The 12,170-nt window shown below is 35.3% G+C and overlaps 1 protein-coding gene across 3 annotated transcripts in view; it reads right to left on the reverse strand.

The window, feature by feature from the left end:
- Window positions 1-12,170, reverse strand: part of LOC136040984 (hemicentin-2-like) — a 186,309-nt gene that overhangs the window by 108,271 nt on the left and 65,868 nt on the right. For all 3 annotated transcript variants that reach the window (XM_065725464.1, XM_065725463.1, XM_065725462.1), the window contains one exon: window positions 2,936-3,007. In XM_065725464.1, the coding sequence (XP_065581536.1) occupies window positions 2,936-3,007 (72 nt within the window). The remainder of the gene's footprint in view (window positions 1-2,935; window positions 3,008-12,170) is intronic.

Below are 12,170 nucleotides of genomic sequence, written 5' to 3' on the forward strand. Positions count from 1 at the left end.
AAATAAAATCTTGAAGAAAAACAACTTTTAAAGTGTTACGTAACAGCCCACGTGTGCACAGTCATTACGTAAATATCACGTATGTGGCGTCATTATGTCGGATCCCATGTGTGCACCGTCATTATGTAACACTCACATGTTCGCCGTCATTACGTAACACCCACATATGCGCCATCCTCAGTTACTGCCAGGGATTCCCCACTTGAATATAACAAGTCAAGCGAGGTTAGGTCATCTTCAATAAATCTACCAAGTCACGCAAGATTACATAATCCTTAGCATAGGTAAACACTAACTGAGATTAACAAAGAGGTGTATTACACCATTAAATAACATACAAATGTACTATAGGGTATTGTTTAAGACCCATGTGCACGCAAAAACGTCTTGAAGGGCTAAAAGGTACAATAGTTTACACCCTATGGCTGTCGTTGAAGGTATAGGGCTATCACTACTAATATGGCATCAAATTTAGGCTTAACTTCGCAATCCTCTTGAACTTTGCCTCAGAAAATCTGGGATTTCCCACAAAAAGAGTCTATGCGAATTTGTCCTTGGCATCTTTGAGTAATTTATGATCGTTTAAGGTTTCATTTATTCTTTCATGGTTAATTTTGTTGGTTCGTCTAAGATTGCGTCCGATCGTTGACTTGACTGGTTAGCTTGTGAGAGAAAATCGGGGGCACGATAGTTTTTCTTCAAATTTGGTAGGTAGGTTTCTACAGCCTAGGAGACTTGTTAAAAATGCTACAGCTCTGGTATTTAAAGTTCAGGTAGCAGAAGCTTTCAAAAACATAGTTTGGTGAATCCCTCATTCCTGAAACTTTGAACCTTCCAGTTGACGGAAAAGAGCCAGTAGTCTGAAATTCCTCGGGAATGCATTTTTGACTGTACTTATCTATCCATTAAATATTAAACAGAATTTAGCATTTTCTTACGGAAGATAGATGGGAAATGGAAAGCAAACATGCCTCTTGAAATATATCCTTTTCATCCCCTTAAGCCAGGGTAATTGTCCAGAAATTGCAAGCAGATCCGAGTGCTTTCCTGTAAGGGTCCAAAGAGTGGTCTATGCCTATGAAAATTGTCATTATCATGTCGCATTGGCCTAAAGCACTTGTCTTTAAGGTTTTAAGCCCATCAGAAAAAAAAAAACCTGCCCATGTTTCTTATGAATTGTAGCAGGAGGCTGTATTGGACGAGGTCACAGACCCACTTTTTGCGTCAAATCCTTTTATGAATTTGATTTTAAAAAATGAATCACACGCCTACTGTTCTGTTAAAAATTTAGGATTGGGGAAGGAGAGATTACAGGAGAAACCGTGTGCTTTGTTCAAATTGGGAAAGATAAATACTTTCTAAGATTATGATGTCTGGGAGTTTTATCTTTTGTTTTGGAGTGGGGGCAGCAGAGTTGAAATTACCACTACCTTTCGCACTATCTATCTCTATCACTATCTAGTGCATCTAGTGACAAGGAGAAATTACGAAACAAACGAACAAAGCTTCTTAGGAGGAAAATCCCAAAAATGATCAAAAATATTTGAATATTGCGATTCTTTTCGTAAATAATGGTTTGAATTATATGTTTAAAAAACTCGTGTTTTTTATAGAGGGAGTTGATTTCTTTGCAAATTAAAAGTGGCGATAAAGGACAACATAGATTTGTTTTCTTTTTATCTTTTTGGTAAAGACGAGTAAAGAAGTAAAATTACCCACTGATTAAAAAAAGCAACAGCGAAAATAATAGGGAATTTCCAACACAGTGAAATCGGGCCAAACCTTAAATGACTTTTTCGGCTCTATATTGAAGAGCCATCCTCGGCAAAACACTTTGATAAATAAAATAAGACTAAAATAAAATGGAATCTTTAAAACTAAAATTAAAACATTCCCAGAATCATTGCTTCAACCAAGTTCAAAAAGGAATCGATATTCCGTATTATTTAACCTGTTGCTTGTTTTTATGATAGAAAGACGGTATTGTCTTCGTCTTTATTTACCCCCTGATTCAGGTGGTAAAATTATCATTGGAGTCAGGAGGTATGCTTAAATTCTATTCTTTATTTGTGGATCTGGCTTTCTTCTAGGCATCGTTTCTTCTAGTCTGTTTTTCGTATTAAATACTGTTTACCTGTACAGAGCCTGAAAGGGGGGGGGGGGGGTAGGGAGGGTCAATGAGCAGCAATATTTGTTTGACGATTCCTCTTCTAAGAATTTAAGTATAACATTCTAAAGAGCCAATTTGGAACTTCAAATCCCCCTTTTAAAAAGCAATCTTAAGGATTCATCTTTTTCGGGAATTTTTTTTTTGAATTACTATTATGCAAAAGTGAAACTTCAGTGTAAAGGCAAGGAACGACCGGGGAGGAAGCTCCCTCATTTTTGTATAGCAAGAATATGATATTAAAAACAAATGATATTTAAAAGATAAAGTCACAACATTACTTGAAAAGAACAAATATATTCTTCTCCTCCCCCACACTATTATTTTGGTGTATGCACTCACCCCCAACTGAAAAATTTTCTACGAACGTCCATGCCAAAGCTTTGTGCACAATTTCTTGTGCTGATTTTTGTGCTATGCAAGCTGGTTAAACATTTAAAAAGGAGTCTGTAATCGAAAAGGGATTGCACGGAGGATTAGTCAAATAGTGCGTATTTAAAAGGTTCATTTTAATAATAATAACAACAGAAATCCTGCTCTCAGTTGTAGATTTTTTGCAACTAATGTCATCTCCTGTTTATTGTCTTGCTTTTTTTTAATTCAAAAATATACCCCAATTAATTCACAATCTAATAGTTCACTAATATTTTATTTTGTAAGTGTGGGTAAATTATCCGAAATGATTCTGTGGCGTAAATAAAGCTCTAAAAACGTTTTGGCACTCTACTCGCTTGAATATGCTAAGAAAGTTGAAAAATAAATGTTTACCATCTTTTCCATTAGTCCCAGGAGTGCCAGGTATTCCATTTGCTCCATGAAGCCCATCTAATCCTGGCATGCCTGGAAAAGGAATTGGTCATTACCTAAAAGTTGTTGTTTCCGTACATTTTTTTTTTTAAAGACGTAAAAAACGCGACCTTCTCATTTGAGTAACCAAGTGCATAATGGACAGCTTCATCTTAACATTAACCCTAACCTAGTATTTGTCACAAAAGAATATCAATAAATAAATTATTGAAAAACGAGTGACAAAATTACTCGAAAGAAACAACTAAACTTAGTGAAAAAAAATATTACATCGATTTTTTGTTAAAAAAAAGCAATATGAGGCGTTTGTAAGAAATTATATAGTCCGAAGCCAGCGGGAAAATATTATGTTTTAGCAGGAGTAATTGAAAATTATGAGGTCTCTCCGCCCCAATTCGTGGCCACAGGTTCCAACTTCCGTGTTGCCAGGAATGCTTCTTTGGAAGAACTCCCAGAAGAGAGATTAAAGAAAAAGTTAAAAAGATCTAATACTTAAACAAATGAATGAATAAATTCTGAAACGAAAAAACTGAAATTGAATATGCAAATCAAGCATAAAACAAATAAAACCACAACAAGAAATGTTTGGCAACTGTCTTCTTCCGCAACCGTAAAATTCTAAGGCCTATTGCGCCATTTGCGCTTTACTGAAACCGAAGTTTATTACAAATATTTTCTTTTGTACTTATTATAACATTGAAAATAAAAATTGTATTCGAATAAATCTTGAACTGCTGAGCTATCAGCAATAAATATCATACATATCAAATATTCAGTTTAATTTTATTAGTTCTTTCCAAGGAATCGACGGAGGGCAACTTATCGACTTCGCCCTGAACAACAACCTTGTCATAGGAGGTACATTGTTTTAACACAAGACCATCCACAAATATACATGTACTTCACCAGATGGCCGCACGTGCAACCAGATTGATCACCTCCTCTTCTCACGCAAGTGGCGGAAGAGTCTACTCGATGTGAGAAGCTGCAGAGGCGCTGATATACAATCAGACCATAGCCTCATGGTTGCCAACATCTGTCTAAAGTTAAAAGCGACAGAGAAAAACAATGAACCGACAACACACAAACCCTTCAACGTTGAGAATCTGAACGACAAGGAAACAACACGAATGCTCCATTTAGAACTTTCAAATAGATTTGAAGCCCTGCAATCGGAATTAGAACCAAGTGCTGATGTCGAAAGTATATGGGAGAAACTGAAAACCGCGTACAGAGAAGTTGTAGAGGAGAAATTAGGCTATAAGAAGAAAAAGAAAGAAAGATGGATTTCTGAACGAACCTGGAAACTAATTGATGCAAGAAAATCAGCCAAACTTTCCATTCTGTCAGCCTCAGACGCATTTGAATTAATTGTTCTGCAAGACTCATATGGAGAAATAGACAAACAAGTAAAGAAGAGTGCTCAGACCGACAAGATTCAATATTTTTGGACACAAAGCAGCTTTGGGGGAAGATGCAGCAAAGAAGGGAGATTCAAAAACAGTCTATAGATTAACCAATGTAATGATTGGAGTCAAGCCTAACAGGACTAATCTAGTAAAGGATGAGAATGGAGTCGTTTTGACAGACCCTTTGAAGATTGACGAGAGGTGGGCAGCCCACTTCGAGAATTCACTAAATATACCGAGAATAAATGGCCGAGATATAATTCCTGACACTCCACTTATTATTCTTGATGTAAATGAAGAACCACCGTCTCCAGAAGAAATCATAGCCGCCGTCGGAAAGCTGAAGAACGGAAGAATGCCAGGAGTAGATGGCATTACATCTGAGATGCTGAAAACTTCAGTCCGCGACTGCATGACAGTTTGGATTGAGCTGCTAACTCAGATATGGAGCGACCAGAAAGCGCCCAGTGACTGGACGAAAGGAACTATTATTAAGCTCTTCAAAAAAGGCGATGCGCTTGTTTGTGGCAACTGGAGAGGTATTAACATAATATCGATACCTAGTAAACTTATGTCAATTATTATACTACAACGCCTACAGCAGAAACTGGAACAACATCTTCGTGATGAAAAACACGGCTTCCAACCTGGAAGATCATGGGCAGACCTAATTTTCACACTGAGAATGCTGGTTGAAGACTCAAAGGAATGGAATAAAAAGCTATATCTTCTTTTCATTGACCTAGAAAAGGCCTTTGACTCGGTTGACCGAGAAATCTTATGGAAAATCATCAAATACTATGGAATACCCCCCAAGGTAGTAGAACTGATTATCGTCGAAAACAACAACAAAACAAAACAACATTCGGTACCGGGGGGTCTTCAAAAGTTCAAATGACAGCCCTTATGGGATACTGAATGTTGCATACTAAGTGAAATGTGAATAAGATTTTGACCTAAAATAAAAGTGCTTCAGCCAAACGTTGCACGGAATTAAAAGACTGATGTATCAAAGTGTTTGCAATGCACTTTTTGTATTGTCTTTGTCCTTCACGAAAGAAAGCAGCCAGTTTTCTAAATAACTATTTTGACACTTTTATGTTTAATGAAGCCATCCTTCCTGGAAGGACACTATTAATAGCCAACGTAACAGAAACCACCAAAAATAAGACTAGCGCTGGAATAATGTGGTGTTACTTTAACCCTGACCGAAAAAATGTTTTTTTTTTGTAACTTTTGCTCTAATGCTTAGCGAATTTGAAGTTTAGCCATTCCTGCTTAGTAATTCACTCAGTTATCGAAAAACTCGAAACAACTCGAAACAAATGCAAAAGCAATTTTGAAAATGGGAGGACATCTGCCAAGGAAAACTGTTTAAGGACTAGAAAGATATGTCCGCAATTGATGAAACTGAATTAGTTATGACCAGTAAATTACGGAGTAATTTCCACAGAAAACATGACGAAACCTTCATTTCTCAACAATAAAAATTAGCTTGATTTTGTTAAATTAAGAAGGCTGATCCTAAGAGGACAGCTGCTAGGTGGCGTTGGGACTGCATTTGCAATATCCAACAAACAAGTGAAAAAAATTTTTCAAGTAAAATGATCAGACCTTCGCTAGCGAATATTTATGTTTAGGCTTTTAGAAACCCTCCTATCTTGATGTTTTCGTTCAATTATTTTAATTAAGCACTAGACCTTCTGTTTTAATGATATTATTTTTAAAAAACAAAGATTTTTGAGGGAAATAAAGAGTGAAGTTATTGCTTCACAACGAACAAAATTATTGCTTCACAGTCTATCTAACATATATTAATAAGGCTAGTAAAAATAAACCAAGTAGTTACATTTCCATTTGATTGTAGGATTATAGAAAGCTAACCCTTTACTGAAAAACACAACAATATAGGAGTTTAGATGCAATAAAAGTAAACCGATTAAGTTCACTTTTTACAGTATAGAAATAAAGTGTTTTTTTTTAGTAATACTAAAGTGTATTTCTTGCAATTTAAGATTGTTTATTACTCAATAAACAATATCCAATAAACAATACTCAATATCCAATATTTCTGTATGCTGTTCAGTGACTCTCCGGTAGTTAAAAGGATTTATTTTTATGCTTATGGTTTTAAGATAATTTTAATTGTACTCTGAAAGTTACTGATATCACAGCGGGTGTAAGACTATGAAAAGATTTATAGATTAGTTTGTTTTTGTCATAATACGTACTCACTTTTAACTAATAAATCAATATTCTTGTTTTTTATACTTGGTTTCTGTGTTTTCAGTAAAGCTCTAGTTTTCTATAATCCTACAAACATAGGAAAATATGATTATCTGGTTTATTTGTACTAGGTTTATTGATATATGTTAGATAGACTGTGAAACAATAATTTTGTTCGTTTTAAATTTCAACTTCACTCTTTACATCCCCCGGAAAACTTTGTTTTTTTTAAATTAATTTTGTCCCGTTTTTAATTTAAATTTAATGCAGAAGCAACACTGCAAGTATCCTTTTACTTTGTTTCGAGGGAGGGGGACATTACCCTCACATACGGAATAATTTGTGTTTATCTTAAGTTTTAATGTCACTCCTTACTTTCAGCTGAAAAAAATTATTTAATCTATGATCGTTTTTTTCACATAATGGCAAAATATCCATGCTAAACAAAATAGCGTAAGCAAATTTTCAAGGTGGGCAACCTCGACAGTTAAGAAAGCTTAAATATTTTTCAAAAGAAGATTTTTAAAGGTTTTAAAACCGAAGCAAAATTTTGGTATATCTAACTTATTTCACAAAAATTCCCCCCTCCACCCTGGTAAAAGCCAAAAAACATTAGACATACAGGCGTGGAATAACAATAAGCAAGAAAAAGTTGGAAAGTAACTTGATAGTCAGAAAAATATCGCAGAAAAAAAAAAGTAAATATAGGTTCTTAGTGCTATACTTTCTTTATGAATGAATGAATGAATGTATTTTATAACCCATCAATAACACAAAGGCATGGCGATGGAAAATCAAAAAAAAGAGAAAAAGAAAAAGAAAGACACATTCAAAAACAGGAACAAATTTAATAATAATAATAATAATAATTTCTTTATAACCCACATCATAACAAGTTATGGCACTTGTGGAGTAACACAAAAAAAGAAAATGAAATACACTGCAAATAAAATACACTACAAATAGAAAAACACTCCGTTACAATCAGATTAACCGAATAGACGGACCAAAGGATGATGAGACGATAAACGATAAAAAGCTGATTCCGACAACCTTCCATGCAGAAGGGCCAACTTTGCACTTATATCAGGGACATCAAACTTACGAATTATCTTACCATTGCTATACCAAGGGGGGAGATAAAGTAAAAATTTACAATATCTGAAATAAAAAGTCCAAGTCTGATTAACATCATTTTTCTTAAGAAGGGGATAAAGACCAGAAAGATAAAGGACAGAATGATCACAGAATGTAGCATGTAGCCTATCCAGTGCACGTCTATTATACTTCCCTCGATTAGCAACTATCTTAGAATAGCCTATTTGAATTTTCTTTTGAGCATCACGAACAGTGCATTGCCGTAGGCAAGAAATTGAATTAGTAATAGTAATACCCAACCACTGAAAAGCGGAAACAAAGGGTATAGAAAAACCGCGACAAGCTAAGGGAGCATTAGAGGAAATCGGATCATTAAAAACTAGAAATTCACATTTCTCAACACTAAGAGAAAGACCAATTTTAGAAAATAGACGTGAAACTTTTGAGACCATAAACGAGAGACCTTGCTTATTTTTTCACAAAAGTAGAAGATCATCCGCATAAGCAAGATAAGAAACATCTGGAGTCCAATAAAATAATTTGATCTAATTTCATCTAAAAAACCAGAAATGCACATTTTGAATATACTAGGTGATAAAACCCCTCCCTGTTTGACACCCCGACATAAACGGACAAACGGAGATCCAGATTTATTAATTCGGAGAAAAGAATTCTCATACCAAGAACGAAGAAGAAAAATGACTGAAAGATTTACACCATTATTAAAAAGGGAAAAAAAGCTTGACTGTGAACTACATTGTCAAAAGGCTTTAGAAAGGTCCAAAGTACATATATAAAGTGGCGACCCCTCAGCCAGGCTATTCTTAAGGGCGGAAGATAGAACACGGTGCGCATGTTGACAGCCAATACCAGATTGAAACCCGAATTGATTCGATCCAAAATTTATATTTTCATTTAAATGAGAAATTAAAATATATTCAAGGATTTTACTCAAGTTACACGTTGCACGTAGTGGTTATAGGGCGATAAGATGAACATTGAGAAGGGAGTTTTCCCCGCTTTAGAATTGAGGTGGCAGTTCCACAAAGAAAGCTATCCGGAACCAGTGAAGATGTTAAAAACATTTGGAACAACAACTGCAAATGAAATAAAAGAACAACACACTAAGGATTTAATGGATTTAAGGTAGTTTTTATAATCATTCTTTATTTTCTAATTTATATCCGCAACAGACCCCGTTGTAGGTCTACCAAAATCAACCCAAATTCGAAGCCAGAGTTTTGCCTCATTTTTATAATTCCTTAACTCAGGAACGGCAGCCCATATAGTTTTCCGCGTTTTCGTTCGAATTAAATAAAAAAAACTAATTTTTTTAGCTGAAAGTAAGGAGCGACATTAAAACTTAAAACAAACAGAAATTACTCCGTATATAAAATGGTTTGTCCCCTCCGCAATGCCTCGCTCTTTACGCTAAAGCTTTTAATTGTTTTAAAAAGCAGAATTGTGGCAAAGAGTCAAGTATTTAATTGTTTTAAAAAGTAGAATTGTGACAAAGAATCAAACTTTAGCGTAAAGAGCGAGGGATTGCGGAGGGGACAAACCATTTTATATACGGAGTAATTTCTGTTTGTTTTAAGTTTTAATGTCGCTCCTTACTTTCAGCTAAAAAAATTAGTTTTTTTTATTTAATTTCTGAACGTTTTTGAATTAATGCATGTTTGGTTTTGGCTCTCCGCACATAAATTATTAAAATGAAATTTGTATATTAATTCTTTTTTGGCTAAACGGCTTTCTCTTAGTTTTGATCAGACGATTTTGAGAAATAAGGGGTGGAGAAGGAGGCCTAGTTGCCCTCCAATTTTTCGGTTGCTTAAAAAGGCAACTATAACTTTTAATTTTTAACGAACGTTTTTATTAGTAAAAATTATACGTAACTTATAAATTAGCAACTTACGTAACAAACTTTCATACTCTTATATTTTTATTATGTATACAAGGGGGTTTGTATCCTCGTTAATTCCTCGCTCTTTACACTAAATCTTAAGTTTTGTCCCAATTCTTTAAGAATGACCCCTGAATCAGAAAGACCGTAGAATAAATAGTTGAAATTATTAAAATACTTTAGCATAAAGAGCGAGGTATTTATCTCCTCCTAAATACCTCGCTCTTTACGCTAAAGTACTTTTAGAACCCCTCATATGCGTTATAATCTCTGTTCGTTTTAAGTTTCAATGCTACTCCTTCCTTTCATTTGAAAAAATGTTTTCATGTTTAGTTTTCATTGTTTTCTTATAGTAATGCTAGAAAATCATGCGCCCTTTTCCTTGAATTTTTCTTCCCCCATGACAGATTCCTCCAAGGAAAGATCCTCCAACACAGCCCCCTCACCTCAGCCCCATCCCCCAAACAAAATAAAATCCCCCTAAAAACGTCTGTACACTTCCCAATAACCATTACTATATGTAAGCACTGGTCAAAGTTTGTAACTTGCAGCCCCTCCCAAGGGATTATGGGGGAGTAAATCATCCCCAAATACATAGTTATTATGGTTTTGACTATGCTGAACAAAATGGCTATCTCAAAATTTTGATCCGTTGACATTGGGAAAAAAAGAGCGTGGGAGGGGGCCTAGATGCCCTCCAATTTTTTTGGTCACTTAAAAAGGGCACTAGAACTTTTCATTCCCGTTAGAATGAGCCCTCTTGCGACATTCTTGGACCACTTGGTCGATACGATGACCCCTGGGGAAAAGAAAAAAAAAACAAAAAAAAAAAAAAAAACAAATAAACACGCACCCGTGATTTGTCTTCTGGCAAAAAATACAAAATTCCACATTTTTGTAGATAAGAGCTTGAAACTTCTACAGTAGGGTTCTCTGATACGCTGAATCTGATGGTGTGATTTTTGTTAAGATTATATGACTTTTAGGGGGTGTTTCCCCCTATTTTCTTAAATAAGGCAAATTTTCTCAGGCTCGTAACTTTCGATGGGTAAGACTAAACTTGATGAAACTTATATATTTAAAATCAGCATTAAAATGCGATTCTTTTGGTGTAGCTATTGATATCAAAATTCCATTTTTTAGAGTTGTGGTTACTATTGAGCCGGGTCGCTCCTTACTACAGTTCGTTACCACGAACTGTTTGATACGCTCTTCGGAAACCGCAATTTTTTCAGCTTCTTTCATACATCTAATTATATCATCACTAGCTGTTGTGGTGGCGCTTCGCGCCCCCCCAAGCCCCCCCGCGCGTAAGTCGTTACGCGCCATTGTAGTTGGGTCCCTGTGTCCCACCTGTGAATATAGATAAAAGAGAAAAGATATCTCTTTTCGTTATATATATATATATATATATATATGTTTTTAACTACGTAAAACTTGCGAATATACAACATTCTTCGATGTCCCATTGTCTGTGCATATAAATAGATTGTCAGGTTTACCGACTCTTGAACATGCAACATAAAATTGTCCATGGGAAAAAAAATCCGTATTCAGATCTATACCACATTATTCTAATGATTGCCCTTAAGCTTTGTTGATGATGATTGCTAATCGAACATTCCCCGTGTCCCTGTCGTCATTTATATATCCCCCTGTGCCCCCGGCATCCCCGTTGTAGTTGTGTCCCTGTGTCCCGGTCGTCATTAATATTCCCAGTATCCCGGTCGTCATTTGTGTCCCAGTGTCCCAGTCTGTAATTTCTCTTTGAGCGTCCCGGTCGTCATTTATATTCCCTGTGTCCCGGTGTCCCGGTCGTCATTTGTGTCCCGGTGTCCCGGTCTGTAATTTATCTTTGAGTGTCCTGGTTGTCATTTATATCTCCCGGTCGTTATTTGTGTCCCAGTGTCCCAGTCTGTAATTTCTCTTTGAGTGTCCCGGTCTTCATTTATATTCCCTGTGTCCCGGTTTTTAGTTTTCTTTTTCTCCTTTATTTTTCAGTTTTTTTCCTTTTTTTAGTTTTTTTTTCTTTTTCAGTTTTTAGCTTTTTTATTAGTTTTTAGTTTTTTTTTCTTTTTATTTTTTTTTTGTAGTTTTTACCTTTTTTTAGTTTTTTAAGTTTTTTTTTCTTTTTTAGTTTTTAGTTTTTTACCTTTTTTTTAGTTTTTTAGTTTTTCTAGTATTTTCTTTTTATTTTATTTTTTTAGTTTTTACCTTTTTTAGTTTTTTTCTTCTTTTGTATTAATGCTAAAGCCAAGGTTCGAACCTGGAACCTCTCGGACCTAGAACCTGGAACATAACGCTTTACCAACTCAGCTACTTCGGCTTGAACACATTTGTTTTGAGCAGCTTCCTCGGCTGTTGCCATTGTAGGTTCTTCAGTCATTTTACAATTAGAAATTTCTCTTTCAACGATATTCTTACAATTAAAAATTCGTCGTCGAACGATTTTCTTAAATACCTGTGTCCTGGTCGTCATTTATATTCCCTGTGTCCCGGTCGTCATTTGTATCCCGGTATCCCAGTCTGTAATTTCTCTTTGAGTGTCCCGGTCGTCATT

The sequence above is a fragment of the Artemia franciscana genome, chromosome 21 (assembly GCF_032884065.1).
Source record: "Artemia franciscana chromosome 21, ASM3288406v1, whole genome shotgun sequence".
Lineage (NCBI taxonomy): Eukaryota > Metazoa > Arthropoda > Branchiopoda > Anostraca > Artemiidae > Artemia > Artemia franciscana.